Raw genomic sequence first — 25,395 nt, 5'->3', positions numbered from 1 at the left:
ATGAGAACGGGCGACGATGATATGATGATGTCTTCATGATGGCTACTTTTTATGGGGTTGCGGGATGGTGGGGATGGAGGTGGTGGAGGTGGTGGATTTGGGGAGGGAGGGATTTGGTGGGGGGAGGGGGGTTTGTATGTTGTTGCCAACCAAGATGTACTGGACTTATTATGGCCATGAGTTTCTGTAGGCAGCGATATGTAGGAGCAGTTGACGACCCGCGAAGCCTGGAGTTGATGAAAGCAAGGATCGCAGCACCACTACGGTACCACCACCAGCATTTACCGAGACGGTTGTTAAGCCTCGGCTCGGTAGACGCGAGAGCCTGCATCCCCAGATTCTGGAGCCGTAGATAGCCTTGAGTCTTGGCCGTGGATGCGAAAGTGTCCCTCCCCTCCCCGTATATATATATAAACGTCCTCTCGCACTCCCAGTCCCCTTGCTCGCCCCATATACCACCTATACCTACCCACCTCCACCACGAAAAAACCCACAATGGCAGCCGACCGCCTCTCTCTCGTGACGGGGCACCTTACCTCAACCTTCCCTGCTGGCCTTCTGGCCGACCAAACCGCAATCATTACCGGCGCGGGCCAGGGAATCGGGGCAGCGACGGCACTGCTGTTCGCAAAGGAGGGTGCACGGGTGGTAGTCGCAGACCTGGACGAGACGAAGGCGCGCGAGGTCGCGGCAGCGATCACCGCTGCCGGCGGGAAGGCCGTCGCTGTGGCCGGCGATATCATGTTGCAGGCGACGATTGACGCCGTGGTTAATGCGGCGGTGCAGTTAGGCGAGGGAAAGATACATCATATTGTTAATAATGTGAGTTTTTCTGGGTTCTGATGGGAGGAGGGGGGAGGGGGAAGGGGGCTGATGGAGGGGGAGCATAGGCCGGCTTCACATGGGACGGCGTAATCCACAAAACGACCGATAAGCAGTGGGACATGATCATGGACCTGCACACGAAGGCACCGTTCCGGCTTGTGCGCGCGGCGGCGCCGTATTTCCGTGTCAAGGACGGCGAGCCACGGAGTATCACTAACGTCTCATCTACCAGTGGGATTCACGGGAATGCGTACGTTTCTTTCTGCCGCCCGAAGGTGCTAGGAGCGGAGACTGACGAGCGAATACAGCGGCCAGGCGAACTACGCCACCGCGAAAATGGGCATCCTCGGACTGACCAAAACGATCGCGAAGGAGTGGGGTCCCTCGTTCGGGGTGCGATGCAATGCCGTAGCGTTCGGGAGCGTAGTACGTCCCCCCCCTCCCCACCCCTTTCCCCCAGACCAGCAGCCACCAGCTAACACACCCAGACCACCCGCCTCACAGCAGAGAAGGAATCCGGCGCCTTCGCCGAAGTGGGCGGCGAAAAGATCGCGCTCGGCATACCGAAGGCGCAGCAGCGCGGCGCGGAGGGGTTCGCTATGGTGCCGCTGCGGAGGGCCGGCACCGCCAACGAGGCCGCAATGAGTATTCTTATGCTCGCTAGTCCGCTAAGTGCTTATGTCAGTGGGCATTGTTTGGAGGTTACGGGTGGGGCGGGGATTTAAGGGGGGTTTTGGAGTGGAGGGCCGATGAGTCTTATGTAGCGGACATCTACTTTATATAGCGGATATATACCAATCTGATTTTGTGGCATGAACTATCGCTTCCAGATGAATGAGTGTGCCCGCTCAACAGAAACCTGCTTGGATTAATAGAGCTTGGAAGGAATCATTGCACTTGGAACGATCATGCGTGCTCACTCGGTCCACGAATCCACGACCTAAATTGCTCTAGCTGGAAATAGCAATGACACCTGTAGCCACCGGTGGTTTTGAGATAGAGCGTTACGAACCAGTATCCAAATATTTCAAGGACCCCCGTCCACGGGGCTGAGATTCTACGGAACTCTCACTCGGAAAGCGTCCCGGAGCGAATATCTACTAAACGTAGCTGCCAGCCATTATATGTATCGGGCCTATCGGCACACGAACTTCTATTTGCGCTCATACATGCAAACTACTTCTACTACCTAGATCATCTACCCGGACCTTGCTGGGTCAGGGGATTCCCTGGGTGGTATCTGCTTGTGTCCCTCCCCGAATTACCACACCTCCATCATGACATATCAATCATAAGCTTTTCCTCTCCCTTTAGACCAGTATTGCGGGGGACATAGGCCTGACCTTTTGCAGCTGTTAGCGTGTTACAAGAGAGAGAAGGGCAAAAAAACATACCAGCCACGGACTCCTCCCGCCCTCCAACGCGTCGCGCTCCCCCATCAGCTTCTTCATGAACGTGGGCGTATCCAGATCAGCGGAGGGCGCGCCCCTCCTAGCGTTCAGTATCTCCTCACGTTCTGTGTCGACGTCAAGCAACGGGAGGAAAAGCAACTTGATAGCCATCGGCGCGCTAGCCAGCAGCAGTGCCAGAGAAACCTCCATCTGCGACCATCCCATCGCCTGCTGATTGCTCACGTTTAGCAGCTGCGTGACGAACCGCAGCGCCGAGGTGAGGATCACCGACGCGCCGAAGAAGTATAGGATCGATAGTCCGATCTTCTGGGAGCGCGTGAGTGTGATCCGTAGTAGTAGCGGGATAGGCACGAGGAGTACGAGCGTGTTGGTTACGATATTGCTGATCCCTGAGGCGTAGGTGAGGAGTGTGCGGTGCATGCAGTGGTACGAGGACGGCGTGACGCTCCAGTAGTTGCTTATCGGGTTGCAGCTGAGGAAGAGCGAGAGGATGCAGACGATAAACGTAGCCGCACAGATCCCCTGCGTGATCCGCAGGTACAGGAGGATGCCTTTCGTTTGGTGTGCGAAGCGCGAGTAGAGGAAGAGCATGCTGAATTTCACCAGGAATATGCTGCGCGGTCATCAGCAATGCGCACGCTACTATCACGGTATGGCGCATGTACATACCTGAGAAGATACAACACTTCAAACGCAAAGCTCAACTTGAACGCCTCGACGACCTTCGTCTGCCTCTCTGCCTCTCTCTCTGGCGTGGACGCCCCATTGAACGAGAAGCTGGCCATGCCCAGATAGTGGAACTCGACACAGATGACGGTGTTCGCGAGCAGGAGCACGGCCGCGACAACAGCACACACATCGTCCAGCTTGAACTGAGCTTTTGCCCTCCGCCGCGATAGCACCCGGAGTATCGACGACACCATCGCCGCCACGAGGAGGAACTGCGCTGCATTCGAGATAGCCGACGTTCGGCCGAGCCGCAGCTGCGAGAATACGTTTGGGACGAGCTGGGCGGTGCCGTTGGCTATGACGCTGGACGGGTCTGAGCTGTTGGTGGATGTCATGGTGCTAATTCGTTTGGTTCGTCTCTTCCGGCGAGGAAAATTATACAATACAATAGAGGTCCTATCTCAAGATTTGCCTTCACGGAGATATTATCGAATGGTTTGGTCGTATATTCGTCGGGTCCGGCCGTTCGTGTGATTAGAGTGTGTAGAAGCAAGTGGAAAAGTTCAAGAAACAAAAAGGAAACTCGTTGAAAAAAAATATCCAGCAACCTGTGCTATGGAAAATGATGTAATGAAAAGAATATGGAGGGAAGAGGAAACGGGAGAGGCAGGACGGACTTTAGAGAGTGGGGGGGCAGAGGGGTTCAACATCTTGAAATCGTCATGAGATCGTCTTGAGATGTCAGATAAGTCCTCCATATGACGCGGGGGTTGTGCCGTACCGTGTCGCAGCAGCATCACGATACTGTTACCGTATGCAAGAAGACAGCGGTTGAGAGTTGAAACCGGTATCGAGGGGTGCCGTCAAGCAGTTTCAATCGACTCCCGTGTCCGCAAGATCCGGGAGGAATTGTATGGTTGTGAAACCCAGGGTCCTGGTTATCGTACATAACCTGGGGAAAATTCCCCTGACTCCCTGACTCCCTATGCCCTGGCGCTTGTATTTGTGTGGCGAGTGACAGGCTGTGATCGCACTTGAGACGTTTCACGCCTGTAGATGTACGCGAGGGGACAGAGAGGAGGAGGAGGGCGCAGTTCCAGTTGTTGGAATTCTGTGCATGGAAATCCAGTATGCATAACTAGGTAATCGGACGGCCGGAGATCCTATGTATCCATGCGAGAAGATCATGGCTCTCAAGCAGCAGCAGCGTAGTGGCCCAGTGACTGAGCCACCCAAGATTGTCCTCCATATATCCGTTTCCGTTCGTGTTCGTGCTCGAGCGTGTGTACTACGAGTACGGGTACGAGTACTAGTAACGCGCTTTGATGCGCGATATCAATTCTCCTAGATATCGTTTGATCAGGTGCACGATAGGATAATGCATCTCCGTCGATATGATGGGAAACTGGACGCGAGCTTGAAGCTTGTGGCCTCGCCGCCTGGGTTGAGATGTAGAGTAAGCTACGGTTTGATGCATAGAAGGTAGGAATGCATACCTAGTACAGTACAGAAGAGTTCATGTGGGTTACCGATGTCACTTGATATTGAAGGTACTCCTGGTAGGTATTTACCCAGGTACTCGAAGTAACTATTAGCTCTATGCACAAAGGCAGGGTGAGCTGTTACTTAACCGCGACGCCGGGAAGCCCTCGTTCCGCTCAACCAACAGCTTGGCGACAGCTGCACGTACATAAATATGTACTATACTTGGGCAGCACACGGCAATGACGGTTCATTACGCAGATGACGGAGCGGATGTAGGAATGTATGCAGTGTATTCCCGCACTGCGGCTGGTTAGGCAAGATCAGCACGCACACGGCGAGGTGCGTGGTGTAGCCTTGGCCCTTTGGGCATGCTAAACGAAGCTGAGCTCTTGAAAGTTGATCAAGACCCTAGATAGTACATAGGGGGGCGGGTGGGTGGCGTTTGTGTTGGTTTGTTGTTTCGGCCGATCAAAATTGGTTAGAAAATCCATGTTGCCAGGCGATGAGCGTACCATTACGCGGGAGCTCAACTCCGTTTTCTGAGGGGGCTTGTATGTATGTAGTCGTGTATGTAACGCTGTGAAACGCTCAGTGATGGACTCCATGACCAACGTCATACTGTCAGTCAATCCCTGGGTTTGCGGCGGATCGGGTTGCAGAAGAACAGGGACCTTCAGGATCATTGTGAGTTCGGATCGATCACGTAAGAATTAGAGGGGGAAAACCAGCCTACCGAGCATGAAATCCTTCGGTCCGTGATCGTCAGTGTGCAAGCATGGAATTGGTCGGTCCGTGATCGTCAAAGTGCAAGCATATTGTCGCAGTGCTCCATGCTTCAATCTACATCCTAGCGGTTGTTAGTTAGACATCAAAAATCACTCGGACTCACGAAATATCCCACCCAATTCGATTCATCTCATCCTCCTGTCGAGGTCATTAAATCCAACACACACACACATACGGAGAGAGACCAACCTATAGCGACCCGCCGTAGCCAATAGTTCCATTCAGATCGCGTATCTCACTCGTGTTGGATACATCGGGGTGTTTAGTCTAGGCCGCCACCCCACCATCACTACATACATACCGGTATCATCGTCCACGGGCCAGGCGCGGGGGAAGGGCCGCTAACAAGTACTTACCTGTGATCTGCGCTGAACCAGGGAACTGCACGCAAGTCTTTCGGGGCCGCTCCGGAAGGCGAAGGATGCCGCCACCCCCACCGTAATAAGGGTGGGATCGTCTAAGCAAGTATCCACTTTCCGTTCCCCCCGCAAGACAGACTCACGGCACAACTCCGCTGACTCAACCACCGAGCTGAGGGGTGGGACAGTAGGTAGAGGAGCCGTGTTTTTCTCCCATCCAGTCGGCCTGCTCGGGAGTGTGTTGTTTTTGTTTTTTGTTGGTTGATCAAAGGTCCATACCGGTACCCGTGCGCACGCGGTGGGGTGGATTCATACGGTACGGTAGGTGGGCGAGAGAGAGTCTTGCACACATAGAGCGGTAGTTTCGTCCGTTACACCTCGGCAGGCAAGCAATAGTAAAGGTATATCACCGCTTTATTGCGTGCTTGCTGTGGTCGGGTTGGGATGTGACGGAGTACTACGTACATGCTCACATGTAGGACCTGGGAGCTCGAGTAAGTACATATAGTATGCACCGGACGCCGGACGGATGTTACTAACCGGTAACTCATAGAAGTATGTAGCATAAGCTGGCTATCGAAAGGGAGAGGGAGAGGGAGAGAGAGAGAGAGAGAGAGAGAGAGAGAGAGAGAGAGAGAGAGGGAGAGAGGGGGGGGGAGAGGGGGGGGAGAAGGTTAGTTACAGCACTCTGTGCCACGATAATAGCATAATAGCCTCGATGAGGAGATTAAGGGCCTCGCCGTCGAATCCAATCGGCTTTCGGCGCCCGGAGAGGATGGGCACTTACCTAGTAGTCGTCCAGAAGCATCTACGTGTTTGCATCGAGTCCTCGGCTCTGGTAAGCGCTGCGGGAACAATTTGGGGATTCAACAAGATAAGCGAGTGAGGCTTAAAAAAGCTTGATCGCCGCAGGGGAGCTCGAGGAACACAGAATCGGAGGGAGAATGTACCTGCGCAATTCACCGAGACCGGTTGTAAGCTGAAGGAGAGACATTTTGTAGGAGGGATGTACTGCAGTGCAAAGGGGCTGCCATACAATAATACGGCCGATAAGATTTCTGGCAATTGCAATGGCTCACAAAACTCTCCGCCGGCCAACCTGAAATGCTGTCAAAGTCCCGTGGTGAATTTCCGAAGAGCTATTATGCATGTAATTACCTATAGCAATTCACCAAACAAACGAGCTGGAAGTGGTGCCTCTACTCCAGTCATGTGAATAAAGTTGATTCCTGTGATGCACTGTAATGGTAGCGGAGTACAGTACAGTTGCATAGCGCCATCAAGCCTTTCGGGCGGCTAAGAGGCCCCAGAGAGGAGAGTAAAAATAGTGGGGTCAGCTACGGCGGACCGGCGGTAGGTACTGCATATAGCACAGAGTACATATTAGTAGGCGTCCATTTCCTTGTGGCCAATATAGAGGAGTTAGGGATGCCTTTTTTTTCTTCTCTTTTTTCTTCTCTTTTTGCGCCAGGCCCACGGTGCAAGTACTTTGTATGTACTGTGCCGGTGAAAGCCAGTGCAGTGGCGTCTGTCCTCGGCGAACAGCAGCGTCACAGCTTCTCCTGAATATCCACAAAAAAAAGGCGGACCCGACTTGGGGCATGGCGCCAAGGTCGCCTCGAAATTACTGGTACCAAAGTAAGTATATCCGGTTCCCAAGACGCAAGTAAATAGCGGACAGCGGAGCGGCTGGGGGGTTTCTCGGCTGTTGAGTCGTCTGTTTGTGATCGGTTCGAACGGAAGCTGACGACTATGATGTGTCCAGAGTACCTACTTGCTCTTAGTTACACACAAGGCAGTCAACAGAGTACTATACCGAACCAGGGATTCATGTACCCAAGTAAATATTTACCTACATAATGTACTCGTCAGCATCAAAGGAATGTTGTCTCGCTGTTCGCTGCCCGGTAACCAGATGTTCTTTTGTTTATCAGCACTCATAGCCTAAGGATTATCGTGATGCCTTGCCAGGCACGTACGTATAGTACGCCCTCTATCTACCTACCTACCTAGGCTATTCACCCATAGAACTCGATGAGTGGATCCACCATCTTCCTTCAGCCCTTCAGCCCGGCTTTAGTTACTACCTAGAATTTATAGTAGTTATATCCAGGTAGTATACGGTACTACATCGTATTGAATGTCCGTCATCCCACCGCACGAATCTTCGGGCTGCAATGCATGCGCAGTTGGGCAACGGTGCCTCGCCGCCTCGCCGCCTCGCCTCGCCGCCTCACCGCCGCCGCCGCCTGTCCGCCAGCACAAAGTGCATCGAAACTGCCCAGTGTTTAGGGGCAAGACTTGGGTTCTACATGCCGTATGTAGCACATATACTCAAGTATTTACCTACACGGCATTCGGACGGTCCTCCCTCCACTGTGCTCTCCGCACGTTCGTCCCCGAGCTCCTTCGTGGGAAGAAGGAACCACGGAGACCATCCGTGTACTACCTAGTACTAGGTATACTACCTCTACATATGTAAATATGTGTTGTCATCTGGAGTAGGTATGTAGATACGGCATGTATAATTATGCCTTTCACGTGGTAGTATGATTGTAGACTGGAAAAAGGACGTCCGCTACATACAAACTTGAGTTTGCATTCCATCCATCCCATCCAGACATCTCCCACAACGTTTTCTTTCATCCTTCGTGGACGAGGATTTCGACTTTCTTCTTCTTCTTCTTCCTCTTTTCTTATACCTACTCTACCCAGTACCCGGTACCTAATCACCCTGCGTACGGCACGGATCACAGCATCTCCCACACGCACCGAGAGACACACGGACGCCCGCACTTGGTCTCGCACTAGACTCGAACCGCTGGTGGCGTCGGCGGGCCGATTCCACTGTACACTCTCGCGATGGTTAAAGTAGGCAACAGTTGGTTGGTTAGTACGAGCACACGCATGGACTCCCTACATACATGCAGTCCCCGAATGAAGTCGGAAGACCTTTGATGGTCTGTAGAGTAAGGACGTAGGTAAGAATCTATCTAGATACCTAGTTAATTGGTTATGTGCTGGGGTAACTCATATGTAGGTGGGAGCTCAGCAAGTGTCAAATAACCCATCGCTCTACCAAATACTAGTAGAGTGCTCGTCTCGATCATGCAATACCAAGCTACCATTCAACTCGACTCTACTAGTATGTAGTCGCCGCTCACTCCTCGTCCCCCTCTCTTTCTCTCCCTCTATTCTTCTGTTTTCTCGCGTTGTTCTGCTTTCTTCCGTTTCTGTTTCCCTTCCCCCATATCCCCCCCTCGCCCGTTCCGCTCGAAAAGTCTGTCGAGAAGCGTCTCCTTGCCAGCCCGCCATTCCGCATCCTGCCGCCAACACCACCGGGCTGACCTGTGCGTTGTTGTCTGATCGTGGATAACTCACCTATCAGACTTCTACCTGCTACTCTGCACACTCCGCCTGCCATTCGTTCTTTGGCTCCAGACCCCCCTTCGAATCCCCCCTCGCCTTCGGTCACGGCCTGTCAAAGCCCCCTCAGTGGGAGAAGAAAAAAAAGGGCGGCTTTGTTCTTGTCTGCTTTGATTCGGTCTCTGTCATTCGTTTCCCCCCCTCCCTGTCTTACCTTACCTCCTCCTCCTCTCGTTTCTTGCACTTCCTGTTTTCTCTCTCGTATGGTCTTCCTGCGTATCCTGCGCTTGTAGTCGCAAAAAACTCTGTAATTCCTTACACGTCCAGTTCGTGCCCAGCACGGCTCCACATACCTGGATATATACGCAACCTCCCCCCAGTCTTCGTTACGCGCACAATGGCTGTCAGCCCACAGGAGAAAGCCCGACCTGCAGCCGCCTTTTCCCTGCGACACTCGCTCACGCCGGCATTGTCGATGCGCCGACGCAATAACTCGACCTCGAAGGTTCCTGCCTCCCTCGACCTTACCACTTCTCCTACGACCATGCCCCCAAAACTAGACACCCATAGGCTTCCTCCTCTGAGCACCTCTTTTCCAATCTCCCCGTCCAAGTCCAGCATTACGACCACTACAATATCCGTCTCGCCAATCCCCGCCGAAATCCCTGGAAGCTCGACCACCCTTCCGGGGGATGCTTGCTCGGCGGCGATGATGGAAAAAGACTGCTCGACTCCAAGCACACCCAAGATCACGGTGTCGACTTTCGCGGTCAAGTCGGAATTCACCTCGGAAAGTGGTAGCAGTACCTCGTACGAACGAGGTAGGTTGGGGGGAACCGACTCTGACGGCGGGAGCAAGCCATCCGTGGACGCCAAGTCAGACGCGGTTTCGCATCCATGGAACAGCACTTCTCGCCTGTCACGGTCACCTTCGCCGAGCAGCCGAGACGATACGAGCAGTCGAGACGACGAGGGCCGGTCCACGAAAGCAAGCTCAGTCTCATCGATCAGTCCTACGAACGGCAACGAGACGCCGGGCCAGGCGAAAGCTACAACACCAACAACCGAAACACCGGAGTCCGCGCCGCCGCCGACCCCGAAACTTTCACGGTCCAACACTCTTGGAAAACGAGCTCGCCGACTCAGTTTGTTTGGGAAAAATGTGTCCCCCGTCGAACAACCTCCAGCACCTCCACCGCCAATCCCCAAAACGATCTCTGTGGACCGACCCCTAACGACCGCCAGCTCTGGAAGTTCGAGTTTCAAGAAGGTGGTCAAAGACGAGATGTGGGAGGCATTCAAGGCGCTCGATGCGGATTATCAGAAGTAAGGGCTCCTGTGGTATCCGGAGTAGCCTCCCCCCGGGCCCCTCCCCCCTTCACCACCACCACCCGATGATGGCTAAAAGCGGATGCAGATTTTCGAACAAATCTGCCCCTCAGAAGACAACCATTGTCCGACAGAACCTCCTGCCGTTCCTCCAGAAACACTACAACCAGACTTCGAGCAATATATCTCCGGAAATACTCGAGAGGAGGGTTCGAACGCTTCACCGCTGGTGGACAGGGTTGATAGCGCAGCTTCGCAATCGAAGTCCCCAGATGATGCCCGGTGGTGACAGACCAGTATATCTGGGTGCAATTTCGTATATCATGTCGCGACCGGAATGGCGGTCTCCCCCATCTACGTTTGCGCCTCTCGCGCAACGGCAGCCTCTGTCGGCAAAATCGGAGTCATCGGCGTCCTTGTGTTCCGCAACTTCAGATTTTTCCGTGCAGAAATCTGTTCAACACAACATAAAGGTGTTGTTCACCAGAACGCTTTTTGATACTTTGGCATATGTCGTCGAGAGGATGGGTGTTCGCTCGGCACCGCTAGGCCTAGTTACGTTTGGCGGGAAAGTGCTTGCTTATGCTTTCTTTTATTGCGCCGGCGTCGCTGAGATGTTGATCAGCCTCTGGGGGCTGAAGCCAGATCTAGTGAGAAGAGTGCCATTGGGGTTCGGAATTGGAAGATGTACGGATTTGCGGCATGTTGCGGAGGACGTCGTGTCCGAGTTTCCCGAGACCCTGCAGCCTCTCGGATTCACGAGCATGGCATTGCTGATGCGAAAATTGAGGCAGCCGGTGAAAGTACCAATCGGCAACCCAGTGGAGTGGTTTGGGCCGTGGCTGAATCGTTGGTGTGGTCGCGACGGAGGCCTGCTACACGTCTTTATCAGAGAATACCACGTCCTCATGTTTGAGTATATGTCGCCCGACGCAACCCGTACCGCTCAGCTGTGTGCGCCTGGCTATATCCACGTTCTCGCGCAGATGCTTTCAATGATTGATAACACCATCCATCGATCCGCAAATCCCGAGACGGCAACGTCATCAACAACCTTCGAAGACATTATGAATGCCACAGCAACACTTCCCCTTGCAGCGCGGAACACGGCGGCGGCGCGCACCATGGCCGAAAACAAGTTGATTGTGTTGCTCCGGGAGGTATTGTTCGATAGCACTCTCCCGCGAAACATCCGGGAATGCGTCGGAACCGCCTTTTCCGCGATGCTCAAGGCCGCGGTGCAGAAGATTAGTATGTTCGATGGAGACGGTTGCTTTCAACTCTGCGAGCTCATGGAAGAGGTGATGCCTATCCTCTCACAGGCCGAGTTGCAGGGCCTCGGGAATTACATCGATTGGAACTTTTGGCTCGGAGTCACCCAGACGATGCTTGGGAGTGTAAACAACATGACGGAGCTGAGAGTACTCACTTTCGTCTATACGATATGGCCCATGTTGGTTGCGGATGATGATCGAAAAAGAATTGTGTGCATTGATTGGCTTTTGTCTGAACCAATGTGGGATAGGCTCTTTTGTCATTGGTGCCCTATAGTAAGGGCATACTACATGAGATTGATGTGCTGGAGGCTGGGGAGGTACGATGGCGATGCCAGCGAAGTTGACATGTAAGTTTTACCCGGGATAGTCCGATCGCTCGGTCCCGTCCGATACTAATGTGTGGAGTAGTGAGGTACTCAAGACTATGCTCCTCCGCCTGAGGACTGGCTATGCCCAACACCTGCAACTGAAAAAGGCCTACGAGGATGGTGGTGGTGGAAAGCCGTCTTCGACTGCATCTTGTCTCCCTGCGCCTGGCCGGCGGATTGTCATTTTGAGAAATGACATTGCCACCGGACCCCCGGGAACCCTCCTGGACGGAATGGTCCCTACATTCGCCCCCTTTGTTGCCACCCCGGGGTCGCTATTGCAGCAGGTGGCCGCCACAGCCTCAGTTACGTCGTTGACCGAGAGCGAGGCTCCATCGGAATCTTCTGCCGCCTCCGTTCGTTCCGATGAAGCCGTCACCCCTGTCCCCCGCAGGTGGAGCATTCGCAGCGTCTTTGGATTCAAGCCGGTCGAGAAGAAGGAGACGCCACCAGCACCCGTTGCACCAGCACCGGTAGAAAAGCCGAAATTGCAGGCCCACTTCAAATTCTCCCTGGAGTGGGTCGACCGACCGCAGCCCAGTCGGGAGCGGGTATTGGGGCTTTCTCGGCTACCAGCGCCTGCTCAGCGATACCTCGATTCGCTGCAGCACGGCTTCCCGGTCGTGGAGGATCCTCCCACCGGGGCTACGGCTGCCACATACATCGGAAGGGCTTTGGCCGAGTGGATTCAGGTGATCGTGGAGCATGAGAGCTTCTTCGATCGCAGAAAGGCAGAGGGACGGGAGACGGACAAAGACGTCGAGACTCCTGCCCTCTTCGTGGACAACATGCGACGGTTCTAGTAAACCGCGCAATGTGAAAGTAAGGTGCTTTGGGTTTGATTATTACGACAGGGCCTGACCACTCTGCTTGCACTTTGTGCTTGTATTTCCATGTGTGGCGGTATTTCCGGGGGCACATGAAGCGTATTTACATACTTTCCTTTTATTTCCTCTTTACTTTCTCTCTGGTGTTTTTGTGGGTCATTTTTGCATTCTCGGGATCGCATCTTTTTTTTTCTTTCTCTTTCCTTTTTGTAATTACTCATTGGGTCGGGTCATCGTCATTCGGTTTTTTTTCCGTCGGTTCGCGAAAAAAGTCATTCTGCACACGGAAAGCACTTTGGACGGAGGTGGCTGTTGCGTCTTTTTTTGATCTCTGTCTCTTTATTTCCCACATTCTTCCCCCTTTTTTTCTTCTGGTCCGGTTCAAAGTATGAAAACGGAGTCGTTACTTGATATATATACCTTTGCGATAGAAGGAAAGTTTATTCGTGTTTGAGAAGATACATAAATCTGCATGGCATCTGCATGGCATCTACATATTTTGATTGTTTTAAAATACCGACGGGATACATGAGCCAGAAACTGCATTTGTGTGGTGTTCTTTTTTTTTTTTTTTGGGGGGGGGGGGGAGGGGGGTTTAATAAAAGCAATCTTTTGTATTGATCTTTTTTGTATCTTGATTCTTGATGGGACGATGAAGAGAGGCCATGATTGGAAAAAGGTGTCCATGTCCAATGTCAGAGCTCGGGTTCATCGTGCATGACACGTGCAGTGAGCAGCGTGGAATAAAGTATGAGTATGCGCACTCTGTGGTGTGGTCACTGGCCATTGGTCACTGGCGCCCCCACTACCGGTATGTATGATGCGCCATCATTGCCCCACCATCCATCTATTTTTGTTGCTGCGCGCTCAAATCTTCAACTTTCAAGTAACGTGCTAGTTACAGTATCACGGCCAGCAGCACGACAACCTCCACCCGCGAGTCGCGACAGATAACCACCAGCTACTATAACAGCAATGACAGTGCCCGCACAACCACAACCGCCAATGGCAGCCGCCGCCACACCAGCAGCGGCCATCCCGCCCCCGCCACCACGGGATCCAAACAACCAGTACATCCCCCGCCCCCTCCCCACTCCCACCCCGCGCTGCCACCACTCACCAATCTTTCTACCCCACAGCCCTCTCGCGGTCCTCACCCGCACCCGCACCCAGCATCGGCCCGTGTTCATATCCGCGCCGATGGTGCGATACAGCAAGCTCCCCTTCCGCCTCTTAGCCCAGCACTACAGCACCGACATATGCTACACACCCATGATCCTGGCCAAGGAATTCGTCCGTTCCGAGTTAGCACGACAAGCGGACTTCACCTCATCCTTTTGCGACGCGCCACTGATCGTCCAGTTCGGCGCATCCACTGTCGAGGATTTTGGGCGCGCCGCGGAAATGGTGCAGCCGTATGCTGATGGGGTGGATCTCAACTGTGGGTGTCCGCAGAGCTGGGCCGTAGGGTGCGGGGTCGGGTGCGCGCTTATGGGCGCCCCGGAGCGGGTCAGGGATATGGTGCGGGAGGCGAAGAAGCGCTGTGGAGCGCGGTTTGTGGTCAGTGTTAAGATTAGGGTTCATGGGGATTTGGAGGTTACGAGGCGATGGGTCAGGATTGTGCAGGAGGGGAGTGGCGTGGACTACATCACGGTGCATGGACGCCGCAGGAGTACGCGCAGCTCTGTGCCGGTGGATCTAGAGGCGATTAGGGCCGTCGTGCAGGTGGCGCAGGTCCCCGTGTTTGCGAATGGTGATGTGTTTACGAGGGGGGATGCGGAACGGATTGCGAGCGTTACGGGGTGCGATGGTGAGTTTATCTTCTTCTTCTGGGAGGGAGAGGGATGGGTGATGGGTGAAAGGGGTGGCTGATGCGAATGGGACACACAGGCGTAATGGCTGCGCGAGGCCTCCTTACCAATCCCGCCCTATTCGCGGGATTCGACAAGACCCCGTGGGGCGCGGTGGAGCGGTTTCTGGACTACTCGATGTCGCACCCGATTCCGTTCCGTTTGACGCAGCACCACGTCTCGGAGATGCTGGATGGGCAGGTACCAAAGAAGGAGCGCAACATCATGTGCGAGACCACCACCACCATTGTCGAGTTCATAGACTGGCTGGACGAGCGGTTTATCCTGCGGCGGCCGGGCGAGGAGGGGTTCGGGAGTACAGTAGAGATAGAGCGGCGGCAGCAGCCAAGCACGTAGATAGCCCGCCCATCCTCATGTAATAGTAGTAATATACAAAGACACCATCCCGCCACGCTTTACGCCCTCTTCCACCCATGATTCCAACCATTCTTGGGCGGAGTATCAGTGGGGATCCTTAGCTCAATCGGAAACGATCCAACCTCCTTCTTTCCGAGAGCGACTCTATACAGTCTGCCGCCCTCCGCATTACCCGCCGCCTCGCCGCCCTCAGTCACCAGCTTCAAAGCCTCGCACGCCTCGCGGATAGAGTTGTACTGGCGCTCCAGCTCGCGCTCGCGCGCCACGCGCTGCTGCGCACAGAATAGCTGCCACGCCCGGTGCACCGTCCAGTGCCGCAGCGAGCGCATCGTGCCGAACTTCAGTGGCCGCGGCGTGTGCTCCGCGGGATGGAAGAGGAAGTAGCGGATCATGCCTGGTGCGTGGGTGGTGCGTTAGCATTCGGCTCGAGGCAGGAGAGGGCGGGGGGAAGGGGAGGGGGAGGGGGGAGACATGCGGACTCGTACGTCCCCGACTGGACCGCCCTTCTTCCTGCGCGAGGGGGGACCGCCGCCCGACGCCATGCGGGCCTGCATGTGCATGCCCGGGATTGCGGCGCCGCCGGTGGGGACGGGTGGACGCCCAAAGGTGAAGGCTGTGCGCAGGCCGAGACGGTTCATTGTTGTTGTTGGTGTTGTTGTTGGTGTTGTTGTTGGAGTGGTGAAGGACGCCGGCGGTGGTGGTGGTGGTTTGGCGGTCGTGTCGAGGTGGGGTGTAGTTAGCTGCGAGTATAAGTTCAGTGGAGCTTGCCGAAAGGAAATTTCGAGCCGCAGGCTGCGAGCCAAGACAGGGATTGGGTCGTCGAGATCACGTTCTACTTGTACCAACTCGAAGGAGAAGAAAAGAAAAAAATAGTATGGAATTCCATTTCCACATCCAGTTCGCTCGTCTCGCGGCCACCCATCAATCCATCTCCCTCACCACCTAACTATGGTGTGAACGATCCATCTGACGAGCCAAGCAAAAGTACAAATGGTTTTCGAAGCTATGTAAATGCACACAGTAACAAAGACCCAATGCCCAGTCGACAATCATACGAGAAGAAAAGAAAAAAAAAACCAGACCCCACCCTACAAACCACCCAGATTCCTCTCCACAGCTCCCCGAAAGAAAAAAAAAAGATACTTGTGTGGAAGCAGAGCAGTAGAATTACTAAAAAGACACCACCCTTAACACCGCATTAAAACCCAGCAGGACTTGAAGTCATCCCGGGTGGTCCTCCTAACGGAGTCTTGAAAGGCACGGCTCCCGCCGTACTCGGACTGCCAATCTCTCCCGCACGGATAGGACCGTGGTGGTGGTTGGGATCAGCATACTCGTCCGGAGCGTAGTAAACGAGTATCCTGCCATGTTCGGCACGTTGATCGAAACTACCTCCACCGTTCTGAGAATCGCCCTCCACGTCGAGAGTATGGGTGAGCTCGTCCAGCACGAAGTGTAAGTCCGGTGGCGCAACGGCTTGTACAGCCCTCTGCAGCGTAGAGATCTCCACAGGCTGGTTGTTGGGTCCACTAAGATCGCGGAACTTTTGACACGCCAACATGCGGATCTGATCTATCCTCGTGATCCGTCGACGGTTGAATGCACCCGCATCAATGTCCGACCAGCCTACACATGGACTATTAGAAATCATAAATATGGAAGGGGATGTAGGTTTATTCACCTGCTTTGTTTGCCCACGCACTAGGCAGAGAACCAGATAAGCTGCCACCCAGAGGCAATGGATTCGACCAGGAGGCTCCATAATCATTGAAACCTATCGGTCCTACGTTAGTTGTTCCATCGTAGGTAAATCCTTTCCGGGGACGGAGTGCAAATTTACCGCCGAGGCTGTCTCCGAAGATCGAGGGGGAAGCAACGTTTCTAGGCCTTGGAACAAACTGGGGACCGCTAACCCTCCTGCTCGGTGACATATTCTCGGGCAGTGGATCCTCGTCATCTTCCAGGAGTGCACGGCTACCCATCACCTTGGAGAGTTCGTCCACTTGATCGTCTCCATTCCTATGGGGTGCCACGCTCGAAGGTCTCTGGATTGGAGTGGGCCTGTGGACAACTTCAAAGGATCCGGACGGTATTCTCGAGTGACCGCTCATGGGAACAGGTTCGACCCGAGTGCCGAACGGTGATCCAGGCGGTGGAAGCGGGACTCCCGGTGGAAGCTGATGTGACATATCGCCCATGAACATTCCACGGCCTTGGTTCACCATAGGTCGCATTCCCGGCGCAGGCGGAATCTGCATGGGGATTCCATTCGGTGTGGCAAATCCTCGGTATTGCGGGCTTCCCAACGGCATCTGTCCGGTAAACATGGGAATTCCATTTTGACGCTGGGGCATGCCGGTCAAGAAGGGTTGCATCGGATTCGGTCCGTTCAAGCCCATCGGAGGCATGTTGAAGCCACCGTCAGGGGGAGTCACACCGGGCGGCGGACCAATGTGATGCGGCATGGGAGACGTTGGGGGAAAGCCAGGAAACTGGAATCCCTTGATGGGAACCGGGCCGGTAATGTTCTGCTGCTGCGAGATCGGCGTACTAGGGGAGGCAGTCGTTCCGAAACGAGGGGCCACGTTTGGAGTCTTCGGAGAAGAACCTTGTGAGCCCTGGATCGAACCCTGCTGGGATGAGTTACGTGGTCGGTGAATCTGGGGACCAGCTGACTGTTTGGGGGTCGCGGGCGTGATAACTGGGAGGTGTGGTGATCCGTATCCGGGCGGGGGTGCGGTTTGAGTTTGGGGCATCGGCGGAGTAGGTGCGAAGACCTGAGCACGTTTGGTCGCCGCAATAGCAGCTTCGGCCCTGGCCTTTGCTTCCTCCTCTTTGCGCTTCTTCTCCTTCTCGACAGCATCCTTCTTGGATTTTGCCTCACGCTCGCGCTTTTCCCTATCCTCGCGCTCGCGCTTCTCCCGCAGTTCCTTGTCCCGCGCCTCCTTCTCATCCTTCTGCTTCTTGGCCAGCTCGTCACGCTTCTTCCGCTCGCGCTCCTGGTGTTCCTTCCGTTTGCGCTCACGTTCAGCCTCCCTCTCCTTCTCCTCCAGCTGCCGCTTCTTCTTCTCCTCCTCCTTCCGCTGCCTCTCCTCCTCGGCAGCCTTCCTCTCGGCCTCCCGCTTCAGCCTCTGCTCATCCCTCCGTCTCCGCTGCTCTTCGGCCCTCTTGGCATCGAGTTCCTTCTGCTTGGCCTCCTCTTCCCTCTTTTCCGCCTCCTTGCGAAGACGCTCCTCCTCCTTGGCCTGCTTCGCCTGCCGTTTCTTCTCCCGCTTCTTGTCCTTGTCCTGAGCCTTTTTGGCCTCACGTTCCTCCTTGCGCCTGTCTTCATCGGCGAGTTCCTGTAGGAGCTTTTTTTGTCGTTCTTCGGCGACCTTTTCCCGATAGGCTTGGAGTACACGTTGCTCGAACATCCGAGCGGCGAAGATTTGGAACATCCTGCGTCCCTCCTCCATGCGCTGTTCCTCAGTCATGGTGTCCTTTCATCATTGTCGAGTTAGTGTGTAGTCCCTCCACGTAGACATAGATTACGCACAGGTTCCTCGTCCTCCTCTTCGTCCTCCTCGTACTCCTCATCTTCGTCCTCTTCGTCGTCGTACTCCTCGTCGTCGTAGTCCGAAGGCTGGGTGTGATTGTGAACGTGCTGGTGGTGAACGTTGGCGTCGCGAGCCACGCCGTTGACACTGTTGGCTTCCTCTTCGCGGGCCATTCGGCGTTCCGCCAGCTGCTCCATCATCTCGATGAACTTTTTCCCGTCATTCTTCAACAGATCGTCTGCCACCGTCAAGATTCCACCTGTAAGATCAAAGTCAGTCAACCGCTTCGTCAATCCCTCAACCAATGTTGTGCCTCCCCTCCCCCCTCCCCCATTGCGAATCAACGCACCTTGTACGGTTAGGCTGTTGCCAAAATTGAAGAAGTCTGGTCTCGGATCGTTCTGAGGCGGTGGCGAGAGAGGGTGGTCGAGCACCTCGTCGTCGTCTTCGTACTCATCATCGTCCTCGTCCTCGTCGTATTCGTCCTCGTCCTCCGGCTTGATAACACTCCCGGGCTGTGTACGGGGAGGGGCTCCAGTAGGAGGCGGCGGCGGAGGCGGCGGTGGTATGCTACTAGGAAAGGTACCGGACGGCGGACTCGGAGGGACGTGGCTAAGATATTTATTTGTCTGTTGCTGATTGGCGTACTGCTCAAGCTCCTCGTAATAAGCATCATATAAGACCTCCAATTCCTCCTCTATAGCAGTCCTCTTTCGTCCACAGACACTACACGAGCAAGAATGCTTCTGCTGTTCCTTCATCTTCCGCAGAACAGCCTCTTTCTCCACCTTGACCAAAGATCGACGCTCTTCCTCGCCAAGTGACAGCCAGAAATCCTTGATCCGTTCACGTTCTTCCGTGGTCGAAGTGTTCCATATGCGGTCCTTTCCCTTGCGGGTCTGAACCGGCCCAGCCCCAACACCACCTCCGGCGCCGAGGAGCTCGCTGCCGGCGGCCTTTTTCTTGCTCTTCTTCTTTCCCTTTTTGCTCTTGCCGGCTGCCGGAGCCGGAGCAGAAGGTGGCGGTGGAGAGTAGGGCTCATTGTCGTCATACTCGTTGTCCTGGTCGGAGTAGTATTCCTCCTCGTCGTCAGGGTCCACGAGTTCGGGGGGGTCGTTGTCGTCAAAGTCAGCCATCGAGTCCCGAATGTCCTGCTGGTAGTGATGGGGGTGGTTCGAATGTGGCGGAGTGATGGCTGCGGGCCCGTTCGAAATGGAACCGTACTCATCGTGCTGGTGGGTGTGATGGTGGTGGTGCTGAGCCTGAGCAACCTGCTTTCCCCTCTTGTTCTTCTTCTTCTTCTTCCCCGCCGCGCTAGCATTTGCTCCGTTAGAGTAGTCCATGGTGGGGACGAAAGCCGTAGCCGGTGGTGGTGGAGGAGGAGGAGGAGGTGGGGGGGGATGAGGTGATGGAGTGACGGCGGCGGTGGTAGCGAAGACGGCGGAGGATGAGAGGGAGGAGGAGGAGGAGTAGGAGGAGAAGGAGGCGGTAGCGGCGGTGGTGGTGGTGGTTGCAGTGGTAGCGGCGGCAGCAGCAGCAGCAGATTCGGGGTTAGACACCTTGCGGGAGGGCACAGTAATCAACTTAGTACCGTCTTTGTTGCGGATGTGAGTTGCTTTGCTGTTCGCGGGTAAGGATTGATGGTCCTGAGTTTCTGATTGTGGATTGCGCTGTGAGTTACCAGCAGGCATGTCCAGATTCTTGCCTTATTCCGGGAGTCGGGGAGCACCAAGAGAATGACGTCCGAGATGTGCACGGCGAAGCTGCGAGGTTTAACGGGTTCCTGAGCCTGTCACCTACTGCTGCGGGGCGGTAAACTCAGCACCTAAAGTTAGTGGCGATGCTGCTGAGTGACGGCTGACAAAGCGATGATGCGGTGGGTGGGTGTATATGGTAGTGGTGGTGATGGTTGAGAGTAGCGGAGGAGGTGGTGGTGGTGGTGGGGGGGAGGAGGAGGTGGTGGTGGTGGGGAGGAGGAGGAGGAAGTTGGTAGTGGTGGTAGTGGTAGTGAAAGTAGTTGGTGGGTAGATTTGGTTGGGTGGTCGTTTGAATTGGGTGGTGGACAGTGGACGAAGCAACCAGGGGACTAACGAAGTCAAAGTACGCACATCTGACAGTGGTCGTTTACGCTCTATGCACACACGCACCAACTTTCTCTCTCTCCCTTTCTCTCTGTTTCTCTCTCTCTCTTCTGTCTCCCCTTTCTGACAGTAGCAATTATGTGTTTGTTGCTCGTTACAGTACTCCCTTCGAAGTACCTATCAGCGTAGTGGAAGTGCTTATGCGAGGGTCACGGGACAGCGAGCGGCAGCAGTCGAAATCAACGAATGATGTTCGCCGGGTAACTGATATGCGAGAAATGAGGTTGACAATTGACGGGGATGTGAGTTGTGTGGTTGGTGACGAGTGCGCGAGGAAGAGTACTACCGTACTAGGTAGTGAGGCTGATGGGAGGATTCGGAATGACCGAGAGGATTGGATTGGATGGGAAGAGCGATGGAGAGGGAGAGAGGGAGAGAAGGAGGTGGGCGATCCCGGAACGAAACGAGATGCGGTGATGGTGGTGGTGGTAGTGGTGGAGATGATGATGACGATGAGGTAGCAAACAGCACTACAAGTAGCAAGACGAGGCAAGGTTCAATCTTTGGGTGGGAATGCTTCCACTAGAGTATAGAGCCGCAACAAAGCGGGCTTTGGGGGAGAAGTAGATTTGAATCCTGCAGAAAGCTGGAGATGTGCACACGAGTACGTACTTTACAGGCTCAAGCTCGACGAGTAAGTGCACAGTGCACTGAGTAGAGTACTTCTACTCCAATCATGATTCTCCAAACGGAGAGAAAGGCCGTATGCTCGGGGATTCGTACGTAAAGTACCCTACTTCTACTGCTACATAGTAGCAATTGAACTGTATTCGCTGACAACGGGCAGACACACGGTCAATTGGATGCAGGACGGGGACACGCAGAGTGGGGTCCGAGGACAAAGCGGAGGAATGACAGTCATCATAAAGGAGGAAGGTAGGAATTGGGAACGGGCGATGAGAATGGTGACCCTGAGGGGGCCGAAACAAGGCTGACATGACTGACCGTCAGACCAGGGAGAGGCCGCCGCCGTTGCCGGACCAACGCAAACGGCCGGACACCGGGGCACCCGACGATGGGGAAAGCACGCTATGTACCCACCACCACGTCGGAGCATCGCCATCATAGGCAACCTAATTGTGTTCTAACTATTCTAGAGCATCTACATCTTGGGTGCCTGCTCAAGCATCCGTCGTGTGCCCTCCTGTGGACTTCTCGGATGCGGATACGGCGATCATCCCCTGTCTGCACTCTGCATAAGGATCACTGCTCGCAATTGCGGTTCCATCTCAGCTGAACTCCTCGCCGCTAGGGGCTTGCCATGCCATCCGTTTGGTGGGCGATAGTTAGGTGGCCCTCGTTCCCAGGGGACGGCAAGAACCGCGGCCGACGGGGCGTGTAAAGCGGACCATCCACAGGTGAGTATCTACGTAAACTTGCAGCGGTAGGTACGTACCATGATGTGCAGCAGCCCTCGAAGTGCTCTACGGTATTTGAGCAAGTACGGTACTTACCCAAGTACCAGTACTACTGCGGAGAAGCCCGAGAACGCATAGAAGGGAGAGCTGAAGACGAGAGAGCTTCCCCTGCTGCTCGGAGTAGACTGGGCTTTCCATTGTATCTATCCAACTGACTACCGCACATCTACTATGCCATACCGAAGAACTCACTGCTCCCCGTACCGTGTCTTCGCTCTCCACGTCCCTGCTCGACCACACCGCCCTACCGACTCCAGGAACCCAGACAGGCAGGCGGGCAGGCAGGCAGTTCTATGTATAGCCTGTAGAATCTGCTACTGCTACCATGTAACTCCGATAGGTAGTAGCAACGGGATGCAACTCGAAGGCGATTGAAGAAGCCAGCCAGACGCGGGAGCGCTGTTCGCGATCGTCATGGCGAACTATCGATCCGAACTGCTCTGCCTAGCACACAGTTAGTTACATGGAACTATATGCTATGTAACTACTGTAGTAACTCCGGTACACTGGAGTACGGTAACTACATGGACAGCATACCTACCAGTATGTAGAGTATGTACCCATGATCATCACCATCATCGTCCTGCGCGTGTTCTCGAGAGATTCTCGTCTCGTCTCTTCTCTGCTCCCAGCCGCGCCCTTCAACGTAAAAGCATCGTGCCTCGTAGCATTGCGTACATACCACTATATCCTCACATGAAGTTACTCACCTCCAGTACCCACAGCGCCGTGCTCGATAGAAGAAGAAAAAAGTCCTCGTAGAAACCATCCCTCTTTCGCTCGCCTCTCCGCTCCGCTCCCCTTCTGACGCTTCTCACTTCTTTTCTCACTCTTCTTCCCTCGCTCACGCGCACGCTAACCCCAAACTCCGCCTGCAACCGTATTACGCTCGCGAGTGCTGTAACAGAACCCTCCCACAAACCACTTGCAGTTACCAAATCCACCGCCAAAACCACTTACCTACCCAACACCACCCCCCAAAATAAACCACCCCCCTCCACCCACCCCCGGGCACCCCCCCAGAAAACTAAACAGCCGCCGCCGCTGCTGCTCGCAACCTCTCTCTTACCTTCCCTACTACTCCCTCCCTCTTCCTGATCCTCCATCTCCGTCTCCGCCTCTTCCGAGCTCCTTTCTCTCCCTTAATTGGGGACTCGCGGATCCGATCACGGCAGAACAAGAAGCACAAGAAGAAGAAGAAGCCTCGCCTCAGCTCACTTCCTTATCAACTACCTGGCCGCCGCAGTCGTCGTCGTCTCCGTCGTCGCTCCAAACCTTCAATCAACCGCGAAAGCAACCACACTGCACTACACCCCCCCGCGACCCACCAGCGCGACCTGACCGACAGACTCCTCGCTCGTCATCCATCGCGCTCCTCCATCACAGCTTCGGTCTCCCGCTGGAACCTTGCTACCACCGACCGCGAACCCTGACTGTACCGCCACCGACCACGTTGCACAGCCGACCGTCTCCCGAATCCACATCAGCGATGGCGCAGAACCAAGCTGTCAATGTCATCCGGAGGTAAACTTCCCCCCCCTTCACTCTACTTTCCGTGGGCGCGGCATGGGCGTGGGAGTGGACACCCCTTCCCCCGGGACGATTGTGAGGGAGGGAGGGGATCCCGAAGCTTCGGCAAAATTGCAAAGGATCAAAATCCACAAGCACTGGGAGCGTGGGTGGGAACGGGGAGGGAAAAAGGTGCTCATGACGGTGGTGGTTGTTGCCAAATATAGCCTCAATAACCAACCCACTGCTCCCCGGCCCGCGACGGAAATACTCCCTCAGCCTGGCGCTTTTTTGCCCTGGTGGTTACGTACGGAGTTTGTAGATGGCTGACATGCCTGGGGGCGTCTCTGTAGGAAGCTTGTTATTATCGGCGATGGTGCGTGCGGAAAGACCAGTCTTTTGAGCGTCTTCACACTGGGTTATTTCCCAACAGTGAGTTCTCCCGATGTTTTTGAATGGGCCGCGCAATCTGAACGAAGCTAATCCGCATGCAGCATTATGTCAGTGATATCTACGGTTTCCCCCACCAACACACCATCCCCCCCCGCCCCGCCAGTCCATTGACGGTATATACAGGTCCCTACTGTCTTCGAGAACTATGTGACGGATTGCCGAGTGGACGGCAAGTCGGTGCAGTTGGCATTATGGGATACGGCTGGTCAGGAAGATTATGAGGTTCGACCATTCAGCATTGTCATTCTCGGCCCACGACGTACATCGGTGCTGACTTTACGTAGCGGCTACGACCACTGGCATATGCCAAAGCGCACGTGATCTTGATCGGCTACGCCATCGACAGTCCAGACTCACTCGAGAACGTCCAGAACAAGGTACCTACCCCGTCCTCTTGCCCATCCTTCCCCGCTGACCTCCTCTAGTGGATAGAAGAAGCACAAGAGCGCTGCCCCGGCGTCCCCATCATCCTCGTGGGCCTCAAAAAAGACCTCCGCGAAGACCCCGCCGCTCGCGAGGAGATGCGCAAGAAATCGATGCACTTCGTACAAGCGAGCTATGCGGAGACAATCGCCAAGCAGGTGGGCTCAAAGAAGTACCTGGAATGTAGTTCCCTCACCGGCGAGGGCGTCGACGACGTATTTGAGGCTGCCACCCGCGCTGCCCTGACAACTTTCGATAAGGAGAAGAATACCGGATGCTGCGTTATCCTATAACCATGCGGTTTTTTTGGGTTTTGTGTTTTGTGTTTTGTGTTTTGTGTTTTGTGTTTTGTGTTTTCCGGCGATGGGGAGGGGAGGGAGAGAGAGGAGGAGGATTGGATTTCTTGATGGATGGATGGGAACCACGCACGCACGATGTACGTCCGCCTGCCCGCACCGGCACCGGCACGTACGCTATTATCAGTTAATCGACTTTGACGAAACCACTTACTTCCACGACCGACCGACCGACCACCACCAAACCAAATGAGCGCGCGCGGCAACAAATCTACTTGTAACAATACCACTTTTACACTTTTTTTCTATTAGTTTTTGTTTCTTTTTCTTTTCTTTTCTTTCTTTCCGTTTTGGGCGTGGGCGGGGGACGGGTGGGCGCGGTGGGGGGTCAAAAGTGGCTGTCTGGGCTGGGCTGCCCGGGCTGGGCTGGGCTGGGCTGAGGATTCGGACTTGGGGTTCGGAGGGAGGTGGGTGATAAGGCGACTGACTTTTTTTTTTTTTTTACTTTAAGAGGATTATTGGGAAGGGAGCCGGGAGTGGATTTTTTTTCCTTGTGTTCATGTTCATGTTCATGGTCAATGTTCAATGTTCACCCCCTTTGACTTGGGGGGTGTTGTGAGTTGCCTGAGTTGCCTGAGTTACCTGAGTTACCTGAGTTACCTACTACCTGGTAGTATGGGTTCACACT

At 54.6% G+C, this 25,395-nt stretch overlaps 8 protein-coding genes across 8 annotated transcripts; 4 read left to right on the top strand and 4 right to left on the bottom strand.

Annotated features, from left to right (window-relative positions):
• The first annotated feature begins 327 nt into the window (after positions 1 to 327).
• Positions 328 to 1,635, top strand: BZA05DRAFT_381618 (uncharacterized protein). The gene is made up of 4 exons (XM_051482027.1): positions 328 to 822; positions 891 to 1,075; positions 1,134 to 1,251; positions 1,314 to 1,635. The coding sequence occupies exons 1-4, from the start codon at positions 496 to 498 to the stop codon at positions 1,548 to 1,550; spliced, it is 867 nt and encodes a 288-aa protein (XP_051344152.1). The 5' UTR covers positions 328 to 495; the 3' UTR covers positions 1,551 to 1,635.
• Positions 1,636 to 2,076: 441 nt separating this feature from the next.
• On the bottom strand, positions 2,077 to 3,424 carry BZA05DRAFT_7102 (uncharacterized protein). Its single transcript, XM_051488579.1, has 3 exons — positions 2,907 to 3,424; positions 2,220 to 2,850; positions 2,077 to 2,168 (listed from the first exon to the last, which is right to left on the bottom strand). The coding sequence occupies exons 1-3, from the start codon at positions 3,299 to 3,301 to the stop codon at positions 2,136 to 2,138; spliced, it is 1,059 nt and encodes a 352-aa protein (XP_051344151.1). The 5' UTR covers positions 3,302 to 3,424; the 3' UTR covers positions 2,077 to 2,135.
• Positions 3,425 to 10,059: 6,635 nt separating this feature from the next.
• On the top strand, positions 10,060 to 12,882 carry BZA05DRAFT_7073 (uncharacterized protein). The gene is made up of 2 exons (XM_051488578.1): positions 10,060 to 11,855; positions 11,917 to 12,882. Exons 1-2 carry the CDS (start codon positions 10,213 to 10,215, stop codon positions 12,677 to 12,679), a joined length of 2,406 nt encoding a protein of 801 aa, XP_051344150.1. The 5' UTR covers positions 10,060 to 10,212; the 3' UTR covers positions 12,680 to 12,882.
• An 826-nt stretch (positions 12,883 to 13,708) lies between these two features.
• BZA05DRAFT_423245 (dihydrouridine synthase) lies at positions 13,709 to 14,910 on the top strand (the record flags this gene model as incomplete). The annotated part of the gene is made up of 3 exons (XM_051485864.1): positions 13,709 to 13,773; positions 13,843 to 14,513; positions 14,594 to 14,910. The coding sequence occupies 3 exons, from the start codon at positions 13,709 to 13,711 to the stop codon at positions 14,908 to 14,910; spliced, it is 1,053 nt and encodes a 350-aa protein (XP_051344149.1).
• A 30-nt stretch (positions 14,911 to 14,940) lies between these two features.
• On the bottom strand, positions 14,941 to 15,368 carry BZA05DRAFT_7059 (uncharacterized protein). The gene has a single exon (XM_051488577.1). The coding sequence runs from the start codon at positions 15,321 to 15,323 to the stop codon at positions 14,970 to 14,972; it is 354 nt and encodes a 117-aa protein (XP_051344148.1). The 5' UTR covers positions 15,324 to 15,368; the 3' UTR covers positions 14,941 to 14,969.
• A 446-nt stretch (positions 15,369 to 15,814) lies between these two features.
• On the bottom strand, positions 15,815 to 18,859 carry BZA05DRAFT_6997 (uncharacterized protein). The gene is made up of 4 exons (XM_051488572.1): positions 18,817 to 18,859; positions 16,772 to 18,726; positions 16,613 to 16,705; positions 15,815 to 16,557 (listed from the first exon to the last, which is right to left on the bottom strand). The coding sequence occupies exons 2-4, from the start codon at positions 18,402 to 18,404 to the stop codon at positions 16,130 to 16,132; spliced, it is 2,154 nt and encodes a 717-aa protein (XP_051344147.1). The 5' UTR covers positions 18,405 to 18,726; positions 18,817 to 18,859; the 3' UTR covers positions 15,815 to 16,129.
• Positions 18,860 to 21,555: 2,696 nt separating this feature from the next.
• BZA05DRAFT_432450 (uncharacterized protein) lies at positions 21,556 to 23,132 on the bottom strand (the record flags this gene model as incomplete). Its single annotated transcript, XM_051486220.1, has 8 exons — positions 21,556 to 21,681; positions 22,005 to 22,032; positions 22,063 to 22,151; positions 22,219 to 22,317; positions 22,351 to 22,470; positions 22,568 to 22,687; positions 22,737 to 22,924; positions 23,096 to 23,132. 8 exons carry the CDS (start codon positions 23,130 to 23,132, stop codon positions 21,556 to 21,558), a joined length of 807 nt encoding a protein of 268 aa, XP_051344146.1.
• BZA05DRAFT_381575 (P-loop containing nucleoside triphosphate hydrolase protein) lies at positions 23,025 to 24,745 on the top strand. The gene is made up of 6 exons (XM_051482026.1): positions 23,025 to 23,550; positions 23,889 to 23,967; positions 24,030 to 24,035; positions 24,112 to 24,210; positions 24,273 to 24,365; positions 24,414 to 24,745. The coding sequence occupies exons 1-6, from the start codon at positions 23,516 to 23,518 to the stop codon at positions 24,702 to 24,704; spliced, it is 603 nt and encodes a 200-aa protein (XP_051344145.1). The 5' UTR covers positions 23,025 to 23,515; the 3' UTR covers positions 24,705 to 24,745.
• Positions 24,746 to 25,395: the final 650 nt, after the last annotated feature.

Source organism: Tricharina praecox (genome assembly GCF_024521635.1).
Source record: "Tricharina praecox strain CBS 144465 chromosome Unknown BZA05scaffold_1, whole genome shotgun sequence".
Taxonomy (NCBI): Eukaryota; Fungi; Ascomycota; class Pezizomycetes; order Pezizales; family Pyronemataceae; genus Tricharina; species Tricharina praecox.
Note: the sequence above shows the minus strand (reverse complement) of the source record. Positions and strands in the feature narration are given on the sequence as shown.